Below are 15517 nucleotides of genomic sequence, written 5' to 3'. Positions count from 1 at the left end.
AGAACCTTGAGAGAGTAAGTCCCCTGATGTTCACTGAAGTCTATGGGGAGCGGGGAGGATCATTCCTGTATTTCCTCAGACAAAACACAAAAGCTTAATATATCCTGTCTAAACATGGAGGTTGATGAGGTCTCTGACTTCTGGGAAGCACACAGATCTGAAGGCATAGGGACCTTTACTTCATCTCAGTACAGGTGTGATGTTCAGGGTACAAGTAAAAGGAAGGGAAGAATGAGAGAGCCTGCTCTTGGCTAAGCTTTGCTACACGGAAGCAACATACAGAACAGAACGGAAGCTGGCCAGGGCCGATGAGATGGAGAGTTTGGGCTTTGAGTTTTCTTCTTCCATTTTTTTTCCTATATGCATAGCTCCAGAGAGTAAGCCACCGCTGTATGAGCCGAAATGTTATTCAAGCAGTTGGAAATTCCTTTCTCTTGGAGAGGAAGTAGATGGGAAGAAGGTAGGACCTCTTTCCCTCTGTTCGTAAAAACAAGCAAACAAACAAACAAAACACATTTACAGTACTTTGGTCTGCAATCAATATTTCCAATAGAGTTTCTGCCTCGTATCCCAAGGTAGCCAAGAATTTGTCACTATACACACCACACCTCGATGTTTCATTTGCTTTGACTCTTCCCCCCTGGAACTGATTATTTACCCACTGGTTGGACTCCTTAAAACCCAGCCCAGAACAATTTGTTCTCAGAAGCTTTCTTTTATCCTCAGGCAGAATTAGTAATCTTTCTCTTGCCACATTACCTGTTTGACTCCCCCATTAAACTGGACTTTCAGACGACAGGGACCATTTTGCTGTTCTGAGGTGCGTGTGTCTGATACTTAAAGCATCTGGCTTTGAGATCTTAGGTAAACACATTTTAAATTCAAGTTTTTGATTTACTGAATGGATGGGGTGATGACTGTGGGGGCTGCTTTGCCAAAGGTGTGCATTTGGATTACTTACAGGATTTAACTCTTTTGCAATGGACTTTGAGCTCCCGGTCCTCCTGTCTCAAGCCCTAGTGCTGGGATTACAGGTGCACGCCACACCTACTCCCTGACAACCTCTAAAAGGTGCTGCTGACCTTCTGAGACAGAAGATCCAAACACAGCTAGTGAAGGCTGCTCTAGAGCAGTGAGGATTACACCCGACTGCCCTTTCGTTTCACCGCCCTGAAAACCATCTATCTAAAACCAGTATTGGCTGGTTCCTTCAGGCTGAGGGTTCTGAAGGGTGTGTCTGTTTTCAGGCCCGCGTCTGGTTTGGGAAGGTCGTTGCGTGACATTCTTTCACCTGCTTAGTGCAGCGTCAAAGTCCTCCCCACCCCGCTTGAGCTACTATACTTGTTTTACTATATTGCCTAGAATAGAACTCCTGAAATCAACCTTCAGGGCTCAGTCTCCAGACTAACTCTGGTAACAATGCACTGTTATCCTTGGCTAGAATTTCCTCACACCCAATGTGGTACTGGGCTGGAGCGCATCTGGTAAGGGCACCGAGCCGCTGGATTTTTTCTATTCTAATCCAGGGCTATCCAAAATAGAGTGACAGGGGAAGACTCAAACTATCCGGGGCAACTTAAAAATCCAGGCCTCTGGCTCTCACCCACTCGCTGCCCCAGGGTATTTCTAACTGCCTGGAAAAGACTGAACAGGAGGGGCACAGAGTGTCTGCCTCCAGATGTACTGGGGGGCTCTAAGTGCCGAAACCATCCCAAGAGCGCTTCCGGCGGGGAGGGCCGACCTTGCACTGCGCAGCCGCGGAGGGCGGGACAGGCCTCGGCCGGGGAAGCCGGAAGCGCAGGTTGCTCCGGGGTCTCGGGCCGGAAGACAATGAGTGCGGCTGGCGGCCTTCGTCGCCGCGCGCGACTGTCACGCCTCGTGTCCTTCAGTGCGAGCCACCGGCTGCACAGGTGGGGTGTGATCACGTGTGTCACCGCAAGTGCGGGGCTTTTCCCGCTAAGTCCCAGACCGGGGGCGTGGCCACACGCGTGGGTTAGAGCCGAACTGGGGTGGGCGGAAGAGGAAATGGTGAAGGTGTGGGGCTGCATTGCTGGGCCTCATCCAGGAGGGGGCGGTAGAGCTCTGATCCCGGAGGCTCCACTGGCGAGGTTCCATCTGTGGGCTGCCCCAAGTTGAGAGTCATGCAGCTCGCTGGCATCACATAGTACCCAGCACAATGACCTATCGGGTGCAACACAGGGTAGTACCCCCTCCTTTTTTTCCTTTCTTTTCTTTCTTTCTTTCTTTCTTTCTTTCTTTTCTTTTCTTTTCTTTTTTTTTTTTTTTAAAGCTAATGGCACGCTTGGTTATTGGATCCCAGATACCCAAGGCCACACCTTAGAGATGGTTTTGATGGAAGCTTCATTACTGACTCTCTGAACCTCGGTTTCCTTGTCTGTGGGATGAGAACAGTCATTTCTAACAGTATCCACCCACTTCCTGCGGGACAAGGCTTTGTTCCGTGCTGGAAGGTCAGGATATGGCAGAGAACATCACATACTTGTCTCCGCCCAGTGTGTGGAGTTTAAAATGTTTTGTATAGTGAGAGAATTTTTTGTAGAAGCCTATGAACTGTAGTGTTCTCCAAGTGTGAGCCGGAGAAAATCAGTGAAATGAGAAAGATCTTAAAGAATTTAAATTGAAATTTGAAAAATCGTGTTGTGTGTGCTGGCGTGTTAGGTGCACAGCTTGCATGAAGGAGCATATGGAAGCCAAAAGAGGGCATCAGATTCCTTGGAACTGGAGTTACAGGCAGGTGTGAGCTGTCGTGCGGGTGCTGGGAACTGAACCTTGGTCCTCTGTGATAGCAGTAAGCACTCTTAACTGCTAAGGCCCTCAAAGAGATTTTTATAATGGGAAGCTACGGATGCAGAAGATAAGGAGTTGGCTGAGTTGGTGTAGATAGGCGAATTCATTGAGTACATTGTTTTCTGTCCAAAATAACAGGTGTTTGTAGTAATTTTAAAGTTTTACCTAATTTGAGTAACCTAAGTCTTGACATACTGGTAAGGTTTCAGTTAGCAGTAGGTGAGGCAGAGATGAGCCTGAGGTCATGTTTTTCAGGAGAAATGAGCTTTTTAAGCTGCTGAGGGACAAGTGTCCCTTGTGCTTCTCATTGCTCCCTGCTCTGTTCTGCTTCGCCCCGTGGCTAACACTCAGTGTTCGTTGAGAGTTGGGGGTGGGCTGTAGCTCGGTAGGTAGAGGGCTTGGCCAGCATGTGTCCGGGGGTCCATCCCCAGCCCTGTATGAGTCAGTGTGTGCTACCAGATCCCAGAATTGTGAGGTGGAGGCAGGAGGATCGGAAGTTCAAAGTCACTCTTAGCTACAAGGTGACTTTGAGGCCAGCCCAGGATATAGGAGATCTTGCCAAAAGAGAGCATGTGCTGACTGTGAGTGAATTTGTTGGAATCTTGCTGTGGAACAGGTAAGTTGAAATTAAAGTTTTTGATATTTTTATGTGGTACTCTAGTTAATTAGGGAGTGTCCCTTGGTTCTTGGTGGAAATGTGGATAATGAAATCCAAGTGATCTGTTTAGTTCATCATCTAAAGTGAAATTAAGTTGTAAAGTCTTCAAAATCCAGAGCAGACCTAACAGAGGAATTTGACTTTACCTGACTTCGGGTATCTTACTGCGTGCCGCACACTGACTTTTTGTGTGTTTCTTTTGTCAGCCCATCTCTGAGCGATGAAGAGAACTTGAAAGTGTTTGGGAAATGCAACAATCCCAATGGCCACGGGCACAACTATAAAGGTGAGGGAGGACCACGTTAGCTTTTATCCTGTCAGTCAGAGCAGAGCATGTGTGATGAGTACAGGGTCATGGTGAGAAGCCTGTGGACAGTCAGTAGAAACTCAAGGCCAAGAGCTCTGGTCTTGGTTGGGTAAGTGTTATGGTTTGCTTTACAGTTGTCTGCTCTGCTAAAGATAGTACAAAACAACAGCAACAAAAGTGATTTACATCATTTTCTTACACATTTGAATGCACAATAAAACTGCTGTTAGCCGTTTCCTTTTTATTAGGTAGAGCTGAAACTAATGTTAAAATTTTTTATAATCAATGTTTGAGGAGATAGATATGTCTAACCTGATTTAAGCATCATATATATATATATATATGGATTGACACATCAAATAGTACCCTCATGTACCAGTTAAAATTAAAAAACCTTCATAGCAAAATAAAATTTTATTCTTTTGAGTAGATAATGGCCAGTGAAAAGGGTCTGTTGCTTAGGGATATATTGTATGACAGAAAAGTAGTTTCTATATAAGACTTTGCTGGCAGTATTCTAAGAAAGCAGTCTGTGGGAGGAAAAAGGACATTATTCTTTAAGACATGCCTGATGCCTCAAAGCATGCTGCATAAGCCCTGGAGTATGGCAGTGTGTGGTGAGGTGGGGTTCCATAAGGCTTCGGGAGATCACAAGTTCTGGTTTAGTTCCTGACTCTTTTTTTTCTGAGATACCCTCCCGACCTCAGTGTATTTACTCACCATGGATTAGCCAGTAGTGTTTGTGTGGGATGGAAAAAATACGAAAGTGTAAAAGTCATTCCTTTGTAAAGGTGCTCACCGATTTTTCAGATGCTTCATGTGAAGGCCTGCTGTTTTTCAGCAGAGCATTCTTGTGAGCCGAGTACACATTCTTGACGGTAAAGATGAACCCTTTTCCTGTGGAGGGATTGGGTCAGTTCAGGACAGAGCTGGGCATGCATGTGCATTTTCCACTTTTCCAGGAAGGCACTGAGTGACATCTCCCTCCTCCCAAGGTGTCAGCCTTATAAGCAGAATTCAGACCTTTTGTGGGGGTTGGCTTGTTTCCTCCGCTCAGCCAGCTCCTCTGGCCAAGCTCCTCTGGACTGAGTTGTGCACTGATTGATGAAAAAATTTGAACTAAAAGAATAGATATTTGGAGAAGAGTTGAAGGATAGCCTTGGGGGCCAGAGAGCTAACAATTTATGTTGCTGACTTGTGTCTATATGCTGAATCACTGAAAATCATACTTTTTTGTTGGTATTTTTGTTTTCTTTCCTGTAGTTGTGGTGACAGTACATGGAGAGGTACGTGCTGGAAATGGTGTGTGGATTTGTTCAGATTGCTGGGCCATCTTCCAGACACTGGTGAAATCTGTGTTGAAAGCTTGTGTTTCAGTGGCTTCACCGCTGGCCTTTCTGTGTGGTGAGCTGCTGCTGCGCCAGGCCTCTCTGCTGCTTACAGATGGGCAGAAGATCCATTCAGGGATAAGGGTGCTTGGAAGTACATGGTGCTTCTGCACTGACAGTGATAAGTGTCCCTAGGATAAAGGAAAATGTGGGCACAGTCTGCATGTTGTACAGTCTTTATTAACTTACAAAGTTGTTTTACTTTTGAGACAGGATCTCATGTAGCCTACTAGGCTGGACTTGAACTTCTTGTGTATCCAGGAAAGGCTTTGAATGCCAGGTCCTGCTGACTCTGTTTTGCACGTGCAGAGATCACAGGCATGAGCCACCCACCCAGCTTTGTGAAAGTGTAAATATGGAGAGCCTACTAGAGTGAGAGATACCTTTTTTTCTTCCCTAGATCGATCCTGTTACAGGAATGGTTATGAATTTGACTGACCTCAAAGAATACATGGAGGTAATGTCATATTGAGTGGTTATTATGTGATATCCCCTCAGAATAAATTTTAGTACCCCCTGTCTACCTTATTTCTTGAGATGCCATGACTTTTATGAGTTGGGGTAGGTAGGAGAGTGGAGAGGGTTTGTGAACTGTTTCTTGGTCTTCTAAGGTCTTAATAGAAAGTGGAAGTTGTTGTAGTGATGGGAAGAATGTCACATGGTCATCTACTTTTCTTTGGAAGAGATTCATTTTTTTATTTATCAAATTCTATCCTTTTTTTTTTTTACAACACAGCCTTTGCTAGTTGTACCATTGATTATAAAAATTTTTCAAAGCACATGTTTGTTTTTGTTTGTTTTTAAGACAGGGTTTCTCTATATAACAAACAGCTTTCGCTATCCCGGAACTTGCTTTGAAGACCAGACTGGTCTTGAACTCACTGAGATTGAGAGATCCACCTGCCTCTGTCTGCTGAATGCTGGGATTAAGGAAATGTGCCACCATGCCCAGCCTCTTTTTCGTTTTTAAAGATTTATTTTTAATTATGTGAATTAGCTTTTTAAAGCTTAAATATTGGAAACACAAAGATGAATTGCTGAGTCTAGTTCCATAAATAACAAGTGTAGTTGACTGTGTAGAGCCTGGAAGCCTTGGATCTCTGTAAGCTGAAGCGACAGGTGGCAAAAGCTGTCCCAGGTTGGTTCTGGAAACCCAACTTGGATCCTTTGAAAGAGCATCAAGGGCCCTTACCCATCTTGAATAATCTCTGCAGCCCCAAGAGTACACTTACTTAACAACTGTGGCTTTATGCTAAGCTACTGAGACAATTCTTGATAGAGATAACACATCAGATTATATTCAGTAAAAACTTCTTGATTGTGTTATCATAAAAATTCTGTTACAAGAGATTTTAGAGATTATTTCTGTCAGTTTCTTCATTCCATAGACTAAAGCTGATGGTTGCTGGACAGTTGACTCCACTGCCCCAGGTCATTCTCATTCACAGAGTTGAGAATTTTTTTTCACTTAGCTGTTTCCATTACCCACCATCAACCTGCTTGTTTAGTTCTTCAGTGCAGCTTACTTTATTCTCAAGGTTGACAGATGTCTTGTAAAACAGTGTTACTAATAATTACTTTCTCATATTCATATTTTCGACAATTTGTTTCTTTGCATCATTTTAAAAAGCTAATTATTGGAAATACAAATATGAATGAATGAGACATAACCCACAGAACATACACATTACCTTTTCTAGGAGGTAAAGAATAATAAGTGGTCAAAAATTATTGAGTAAGGGAGTGAGGGAGTGAAAGAATGAGTGAATAGCTCTGTGCTTATTAGTTAAGAGAACTTCTAAAGACAGGGCCTTGCACTGACAGGGTCACAGAACATATATACACGTACTGTGTGCTGTAAGACAACAGTGTGAGAAGCCTTGGCAGTCACGGATTGAATGCTTAGGGAGCTCTTGGGATTGTCTTCCTCCTTTGGTTGCCTAGATTAATACACACTCCCACCAGTAAAAGTGACCTCCTGTGGCTAGAGAGTGAAGTTAGAGTACTGTAGAAACTGCAGTGGAGAAGTGGGGGCCAGAACTGGGAGTGAACATATTTATTTTCTTGGTATTCACATCTCTCCATCTGATTTCTGTTTAAACATTAGCTGGTTTAGGAGATGACTTAGGACTCACTCTTTTTGTATGACTCCAGTTCTGCTGAAGAAAACCGGTGATTGGTGAACCTTGAGATCAGAGCAGGTGGAAAATTAGCCTGTTTCACACGTGCTTAAACTTTTGTAGAAGAGCTAATGATAAAAATTTAGAAAGAAGCCGGGTGGTGGTGGTGGTGTCTTTGCATCATTTTAAAAAGCTAATTATTGAAAATACAAATATGAATAAATGAGACATAACCCACAGAACATACACATTACACTCAGGAGGCAGAGGCTAGTGGATCTCTATGAGTTAGAGACCAGCCTGTTCTGCAGAGTGAGTTCCAGGACAGGCACCAAAGCTACAGAGAAACCCTGTCTTGAAAAACAAAAAACAAAACAAAAAAAATTAGAAAGATTAAGGTAATCACAGTCTTTTCTAATGACAAGAAAAAACATTATGTTAGTATATGTAACTGTCAGGAAGTGATAATCCCACGTTTATTTTTTCTTCTAAGAAGATCATTGGTAAATTATTCTTTGGGTCAGAAATTTAGAAAATGTCCATTATTTTAGACCAGGTCTTAATGACACAGGGCACCATTCTGTAAGTGGAACTGTGCTGTGGAAGACTGTTGCTAGTGCTTCTAGAATTCAAGACGTGCTAAACTGTGCCGTGAATCACGATGGCTCTGTTTCTAGGAAGTTCCAGGAACTCTCTGTTTTTTGTGGTTTCTTCTGTCTGCATCAGGAGCAAGGAAACACAGTCATTACAGGAACTAGGTCTAACTTTGTTTCAGAGCCTTGTAAGACTGCTCCCCAGTGTTGAGTCTTGGCTAAATAAGGGGAGGCTCAGAGACTTAGCGGGAAGGAGCCCTTTGCTGTTAGAGTCCTAATCAAGCGTGGTGCTATTCCCTCCTGTCTGTAGGAGGCCATCATGAAGCCCCTTGATCACAAGAACCTGGACCTGGATGTGCCGTACTTTGCAGATGTTGTGAGGTGTGTGGCATTGTCTCACTTTGAGCTGTAGAAATGAAACAAATAACATTTTGTGTGATTATTGTGCTCTTTCTAAAATAATGGTGTGATGGTAGATGCTGTTTTAGAATTCCTGTTTTCTACATATATTAAAATAATTTTTTTCATTATTTGTATTTTGAACTTTTTTCCTTTTTTTTTTCTTCAGCACGACAGAAAATGTAGCTGTCTATATCTGGGAAAGTCTCCAGCAACTTCTTCCTAGAGGAATACTTTATAAAGTAAAAGTGTATGAGACTGACAACAACGTTGTAGTATATAAAGGAGAATAGATCTTAGAGTTGAATTATAGAAATGCTGACTGCTTTTCTTAGTTGGAAAAGCTCTTTGTCCCTTTAGACTATCCAGCAGTCACCACATACTTGTGTCTCTACATTGTGTTCTGAATTGCCTGAGCGTTCAAATGTGTAAGGTCCACATTTAAATGTATTTAAATACCAAACTTTCAATATATCTTGAATATATTTTTAGTGAGGAAGCAGGGAAGAGCTGAGGACTGAACCAGGGTCTGTCCCACGCCAAACATGCTGAACTGCACCCATTCCAATCCTCTCTGTGCCATTTAGAGATCTGTTGTCTAAAAATTAGTGCCTTCTCAGCAAAATGTTTTGGTGTGGAATTATTTAGAGACAAAATAAACCCATTTTCATTATATGTATTCTCTGTTATCTGTCTCATTTTTAAATGTTTATTTATTTATTTATTATGTTTACAATATTCTGTCTGTGTGTATGTCTGCAGGCCAGAAGAGGGCACCAGACCTTATTACAGATGTCTGTGAGCCACCATGTGGTTGCTGGGAATTGAACTCAGGACCTTTGGAAGAGCAGGTAATGCTCTTAACCGCTGAGCCATCTCTTCAGCCCCCCTGTTTCATTTTTAGCATTTGTTTCTTCTTGGTATAATATAAATAGCAAAAATGTTTATGCAATTTATAGAATGTAAACCTTAGGGGAAAAATTTAGAGGGGCATAAAGTCTGGAGACTATATTTCTTTTTAAGAGTTTAGTTATTTTTAATTGTGTGTGATGATATATATATATATATATAGTTTATTTTTCATAATATATGTAGTTTATTTTGGGGTTATGGCCCATTTGTAATTTATTTATTGATTGATCTTAACTCAGATTTTTCAGTTTAAGCTTCTTATCAGTAAAATGAGAAAAATGTCTACCTTACCTGGTATTTGTAGAACTTGAAAGACAAAGTACCTTCTAAAGTAATAGCAGCAATTCTGCCTTTAAAGTAATCAGTATAAAATATTACACACAAATAAACATTTTGACAACTGAAACATAGTAAAATTTAACTAAGTGGGCATTGCATTGTCAAAATTTATAATAAAAGTCCTTTATTTAGTCTCCGTGGCTCTATTTTTCTGCATGTGCTTATGAAATCATAAGCAATGCTTAAACCCTCTCAGTGTTCATTAGGTGGCCCATTCTGAGAATCTGGTGTATACTATTTGTGATGTGAAGAGAAATACAAAGCCCTATACTTAGGAAGTTTGGAAGCTTGGTGATGGTGGTGCACGCTTTTAATTCCAGCATTCAGGAGGCAGAGGCAGGTGGAAATCTGAGAGTTCGAGGCCAGCCTGGTCTACAAGAGCTAGTTCCAGGACAGGCTGCAAAGCTACAGAGAAACCCTGTCTTGAATAACAAAAACAAAAACAAAAAAAAGGGAAGAAAGAAAAATGAAATTTAGTCTTGGCTGAGTGGTGGTGGTGCACACCTTTAATCCCAGTATCGGGAGGCAGAGGCAGGGGGATTGCTGTGATTTCAAGGCCTTCCTGGTCTACAGAGTGAGTTCCAGGACAGCCAAGGCTACACAGAAATCCTGTCTCAAGAAAGAAAACAACAACAACAAATGAGAGAGAGAGAGAGAGAGAGAGAGAGAGAGAGAGAGAGAGAGAGAGAGAATTCAGTCTCTAGGGACTGGAGAGGTGGCTCAGAGGTTAAGAGCTCCTGTTCCTCTTCCAGAGCACTAGAGTTTGATTCTCAGCATCTGCATCAAGTGTAAAACAGCCTGTAACTCCAGCTCCATGGAATCCTATGTCTCCTTTGGCCTCCATGGTCGTCTACACGCATGTCGTCAGGCTTTACCCCAGATGCTTTTGCCTAGTTAGAGATCTTGTTGACTCCAAGATAACATTTGCTTATTCTATTTGCTCTCCTATTAAAATCTGTCTGTCTGTCTGTATCTCCCTGAATGAGTGAGTGAATTAGTGAGTGTTCGTTGAAAAACCCAAAGATACTATACTTTGTACTGGGGTCTTGTTTTTCGTGAGGAACCAGAGTGACCCAAGACGTTCCCAGGTTCTGATGAAAGGACAAAGGGAACTCTAGTCTTTGTCCTTGTCTAGGAATGGTCTCAATAGGCCAGTCTAGTGCTGGAGAGGTGGCCCAGCCATTAGAAACGCTAGGCTCACAACCGAGAAAGACAGAAGCCTAGATAGCTCAGTCTGTAGCGCATGAGACTTTTAATCTCAGGATCATGGTTTCAAGCCCCATATTGGGCTCCACTTGATCCAAACCAGCAGCAATACCGACTCTGAACTTCGAGGAGTTCTGAGGGAGGGCCAGAGATGAGAAATAAAGATGACAAATAAGAAAAACTGGGGCCAGGAGGGCTTGTATAAGTTGACTTATGCCAAACAACTTTATTAAGAGGTATAGCATTGTTATACTATGTGCAGGAGAGACATCACTAAGGCCAGCAAAGAGCTAAGTCAGATGATGGCAAAGAAAAAATGGGATACATCAGATAGAGCTACCTGAGGACTGATAGCCACAGCCCCACGGCAAAAGTCAGGTTCCCAGAGCCGCAACCTTGGCTCAAGGCTTGAGCTCCAGCCCTAGTCAGGCCTTGCCAAGTCCACTCCTGGACTAAGACATGGAACTAAGGCTCTTTTTGTCTTTTCACTAGGGCCTTTGAGGAAGTCTTGAGTCAGTCTGGCTCCCCACATTTCTCTTTCAGAGGCAACATCAGACTTACACTGTAATTACTGCTTTTGTTATTTCTTGTTACACTCTTGCTAGTGGGAATTTCTTGTAGGGCAAAGCCTTTCTTCTACTTAACATATCTAATAAGTAGCGCTCTTTGATTTTTTTTTGCTATTGTTGTTAAATAGATAAGTGGATGGCGAATTGTTAATTATTGAAATTTTATCACACTCAGCTGTTTTGGAACTAGCTCTGTTGACAGGCTGACCTGGAACTCAGAGATCCACCTGCCTCTGCCTCCCAGTGCTGGGATTAAAGGCGTGCGCCACTACAGTCTGGCTTGGCATGTAGTTTTAGATTTGATTAACTAGAACATTTTGGGGATCAAATGCTGGTCCCAACACAGTTCCTATTTAGAGTCACACTCATTTCTAGGTTTAGTTCTTTTACCTGTAAATGGAATCCTTACTAGATGCTTTCTCAAGTTTCTTTTTCCTCCTCCTCTTACTTCTTCCTCTCTCCTGCAGCTTTTCCCAGACCCCATCCCAGCTTGGCATCTTTCCCCCACTTCAAGACCAATTTATTTTGCCCAAAAACTCTTGGATGCATTGTCTCCCACTGGAGCTGAGTTAACTTAGCAGGGGCTACTACTCTCTTAGAGAAAACTGTCTCTCCATCTACTGGCAACTAACAATTGCCAATAGCTCTACAGTTAGTAGTGGGATTATATGCCCACTCCTCTCTTCATGCTGAGGTTTGGTCTGGCTTGGGCTTGCACAAGTTTTGTGCATACCATTGCAATTGCTGTGAGCTCATATGTGCAGCTGCCCGATGTGTTCAGAGAAGACGCTGTTTCCTTATGGTCATCTACTACACCTGGCTCTTACATTTTTGCTTCCTCCCCTTCTGCAATGATCCCCAAGCCGTGTGTGTGTGTGTGTGTGTGTATGTTTGTATGTGTACATGTGTGTGCATATGTATGTTTTCAATGTTCCCTTTATGGCTAAACATTTTGCAGACTCTTAGTCTCTACCTTGGCCAGTTGTGGGTCTGTGTTAATCACCGTGCACTAAAAATAGAAACTTCTCAGATGAAGGTTGAGAGATGCATTGATTTGTGGGTATAACAATAAGTCATTAGGAGAGTCTATTTAGTAGACTAATAGTAGTAGGTTCTCTCCTAGGGTCTATGACCTGTCTAGCCATAGCCTGATAATGGTGCCAGGTATGGGTTTTATCTTGTAGAAAAGGATTGAAATCCAATTGGAAAGTGGTTGGCTAATGTCTTAGTTACTGTTATTTTGCTGTGAAGAGACATCATGACTAAGCCAACACTTAAAAAAGAAAGCATTTAATTGGGGGTTTGCTTACATTTCAGAGGGTTAGTTAATGATTCAGAAGACACACACACACACACAGAGAGAGAGAGAGAGAGAGAGAGAGAGAGAGAGAGAGAGAGAAACAGAGAGAAACAGAGAGACACAGAGAGACACAGAAACACAGAGAGAGATGGCTTGGCATGGGCTTTTGAAAGTTCAAAGCCCAGCCCCAGTAACACCTTCCAACAATGCAACACCTACTAATAAATCTCAACAGTTCATCAACTGAGGGATTAAACATGCAAATATACGGGGCCATTCTCCTTCAGACCACCATGGTTACTCTGTCCCTGTGGATATCTGTGACTCTGTTGCACTACTGCATGTCTTTCCAGGCCACTCACTGTTGTAGCTTAGAGGGCTTCCCACCTGGCCACGATTGATGGCTGTTTTCTGCTCCGGAAGTGTGCACTGCCCTTCCAGCACTATGAAAGCTAGCCAGTAGGGATGAAGCTTCCAGGTCAGTACCAGTTGGGTTTCATCATGTTTTCTGACTTAAGCATGTGGTGTCTTCAGCAAAAAGGGTTTTACCATCAAATTCTAGAGGGTAACCAAGAGCAGTTGCAATAGCCTGTAATGTTGAGGGGTGGGGGTTGGATCTATGGGACTTCACTGACCAACACCTCCAAAAGAAGTAGCCCATTCTGGCGCTGGCCTTTCATTTGTTAGCTTCTGCTGTCTAGTAGGGACACTTACTGTCAGAATGCTTGGAACTGGAATTTCAGATGGGTGTGAACCATCCTGTGGGTGCTGGGAATCAAACCCAGCAGCCAGTGCTCTTAACCACCGAGTCATCTCTCCAACCCCTTCGGATTGTATTATGATGATTAAATTTTTTAGCCCAAACATGATCATTTATTTCACATTTATTGGTTTTGGGGGCGTGCACGTGGAGGAGGAGGACTACATCCACGATCCAGTTCTCTTCCTCTACCATGTAGGTTCTGGGAACCAAAACTCAGGCCACAATGTTTAAGAAGTGCCTTTACCCAATGGTCTCTGTATCTGATGGCTTGAAATGCCAAACGAGTGAATGTTATTAATTCAGAGACGAAAGAAGCTTATGTGGGGTGGTAAGGTCTGGGAGAGCTCAGGGAAAAGGCGTCCTCGGTGGTAGTAATGTAGGTGGGTAGCAGGCTGGTGGCTTAGAGTGCAGGAGGAGAGAGGTCCCGAGCACCAGAGGGGTGATTGTTAGTGAGCAAAGTGGCGAGGGTGAGAATGGGAGAGGTAGATTTGAGATAGAGGGAGGTTAGTTTTAGCAGAGTGATGCTGCGTGATAGCATCGTGGGATGTGAGCCTAGGAACAGGGAGGGGCACCTACAGATCTTTGAATGCAGAGATAGTCTTCCCTTTCAGGAATAGGAAGCTGCTGAAGATTTTGTTTCACTATTACAACTTCAAAATAACCAGGAGACAGGGAAGCAAGGGGAGGCATGGCAAAGCAGTGGCAGGGGTCTGGACACGAAGCAGGGGGTGTCAGTATTGTAGTGGTGGCAGGGGTCTAGGCATGAAGCAGGGGTGTCAGTATTGCGGTGATGGCAGGGGTCTGGTCATGAAGCAGTAGGTGTCTGTATTGTGGGGGGTGGCAGGGGTGTCTGTATTGTGGGGATGGCAGGGATCTGGAAATGAAGCAGGGGTGTCAGTATTGTGGGGGTCTGGACATGAAGCGGGGGTGTCAGTATTGTGGGGGTAGCAGGGGTCTGGACACAAAGCAGGGGGTGTCAGTATTGTGGGGGTGGCAGGGGTCTGGACACGAAGCAGGGGGTGTCAGTATTGTGGTGGTGGCAGGGGATACAGGTAGGGAAGAGAATGGAGCCGAAACTGTGCCGGGCCTTCTGTGGTGTCACGTATTTCCCTAGATGATTTTATATCTGTTTAGGGCCTCCCCATATAGTCAAGAACGACCTTGAATTCCAGGTCCTCTCGTCTCCCCCTCCCAAATGTTGGGAGCACAGGCATATGACTCTAGCTGGTCGAGGTGTTTTGTATTGTTTTATCCTTACAACCACGCTGTTGGGCTAGCATAATAGTTCTCTACTGTTGCATAACAAATAACATAGCTGCCACATGACTCAACACAACACACTGCTGTTATCTCAGTTTCGGTGGGCCCGCAAGCCAGGCATGGTTTAGCTTGGGATGTCAGGTTCAGGGTTGCGTGGGCATCTCACGGCTACCTTGGGTCTTAACCAGGAAGGATCTACTTCCCGGCTCACTTAGGCAATGGCTCCTCAGAGTAGTTGAACTTAGTCCTCAGGCTCTTCCTCTTTGGAAGTATTTTCCAACATGATGGCGGCTTCCTTGGTGAACAACGGAGCCTGTCAGCAAAGCCAGAGTCACCTCTGTGAGTATCTCACAGCTACTCCTGTATTTTATGCTTTCGAAGCAGATCACTAGGTCTAACCTACACTCACATCACTAGGTCTAACCTACACTCAAATCACTAGGTCTAACCTACACTCAAGAGGAGAGAATTGCACAGGCACTGCTGGTGTGTGAAGTATCCCGCAGAGATCACTAGGGATGAGGTTGGAAAGGCAATCAGGGACTGCGGATTCTGACTCTTTGGGTGCCAGGGAGTAAAGCACATTTTCCTTTGTCAGAGTCTTTCAGCCACAGGGCTTGTTTGTAGAGGCATTTGTAGGGTTTTGAAATAGAAAATTCCTGAAAGCACAGTTCTCGGAAATAAAAACAACTCTAAGATTGGGTATGGTGGTTCATGCTTTTAATCCCAGCACTTGGGTGGGCAGAGGCAGGTGGATCACTAAATTCAAGGCTAGCCTGGTCTACAGAACAAGTTCCAGGACAACCAGGGCTACACAGACAAACCCTGTCTTGGGAGGTGGGGAGTAGAAAATAAAACCCTCTAAAGGGAGAAACTGAGAAACAGTAATCATTTT

General features: G+C 43.7%; 1 protein-coding gene across 3 annotated transcripts; it reads left to right on the top strand.

The window, feature by feature from the left end:
• The first annotated feature begins 1792 nt into the window (after positions 1-1792).
• On the top strand, positions 1793-8949 carry Pts (6-pyruvoyltetrahydropterin synthase). 3 transcript variants are annotated; one of them, XM_005347296.2, is made up of 6 exons: positions 1793-1910; positions 3673-3752; positions 5037-5059; positions 5562-5618; positions 8185-8255; positions 8443-8949. In XM_005347296.2, exons 1-6 carry the CDS (start codon positions 1831-1833, stop codon positions 8564-8566), a joined length of 435 nt encoding a protein of 144 aa, XP_005347353.1. In that variant the 5' UTR covers positions 1793-1830; the 3' UTR covers positions 8567-8949. The 3 variants fall into 3 exon arrangements, with proteins under 3 accessions (XP_005347353.1, XP_026634719.1, XP_026634720.1); XM_026778918.1 differs by lacking the exon at positions 5037-5059 and having other exon boundaries at positions 1831-1910; XM_026778919.1 differs by lacking the exons at positions 1793-1910; positions 5037-5059 and adding an exon at positions 3406-3424.
• The last annotated feature ends 6568 nt before the right edge of the window (positions 8950-15517 follow it).

This window comes from Microtus ochrogaster, chromosome 5 (genome assembly GCF_000317375.1).
Source record: "Microtus ochrogaster isolate Prairie Vole_2 chromosome 5, MicOch1.0, whole genome shotgun sequence".
Taxonomy (NCBI): domain Eukaryota; kingdom Metazoa; phylum Chordata; class Mammalia; order Rodentia; family Cricetidae; genus Microtus; species Microtus ochrogaster.
The sequence above is the reverse complement of the archived record's forward strand: the minus strand, read 5'-3'. Positions and strand labels throughout refer to the sequence as shown.

Bases quoted from the DNA above. Each gene is read 5' to 3' on its own strand.
- Pts (XM_005347296.2), top strand. From the start codon at position 1,831: ATGAGTGCGGCTGGCGGCCTTCGTCGCCGCGCGCGACTGTCACGCCTC. The intron at 1,911-3,672 runs GTGGGGTGTGAT...TTCTTTTGTCAG, and splicing joins GCGAGCCACCGGCTGCACAG to CCCATCTCTGAGCGATGAAG. The intron at 3,753-5,036 runs GTGAGGGAGGAC...TCTTTCCTGTAG, and splicing joins CCACGGGCACAACTATAAAG to TTGTGGTGACAGTACATGGA.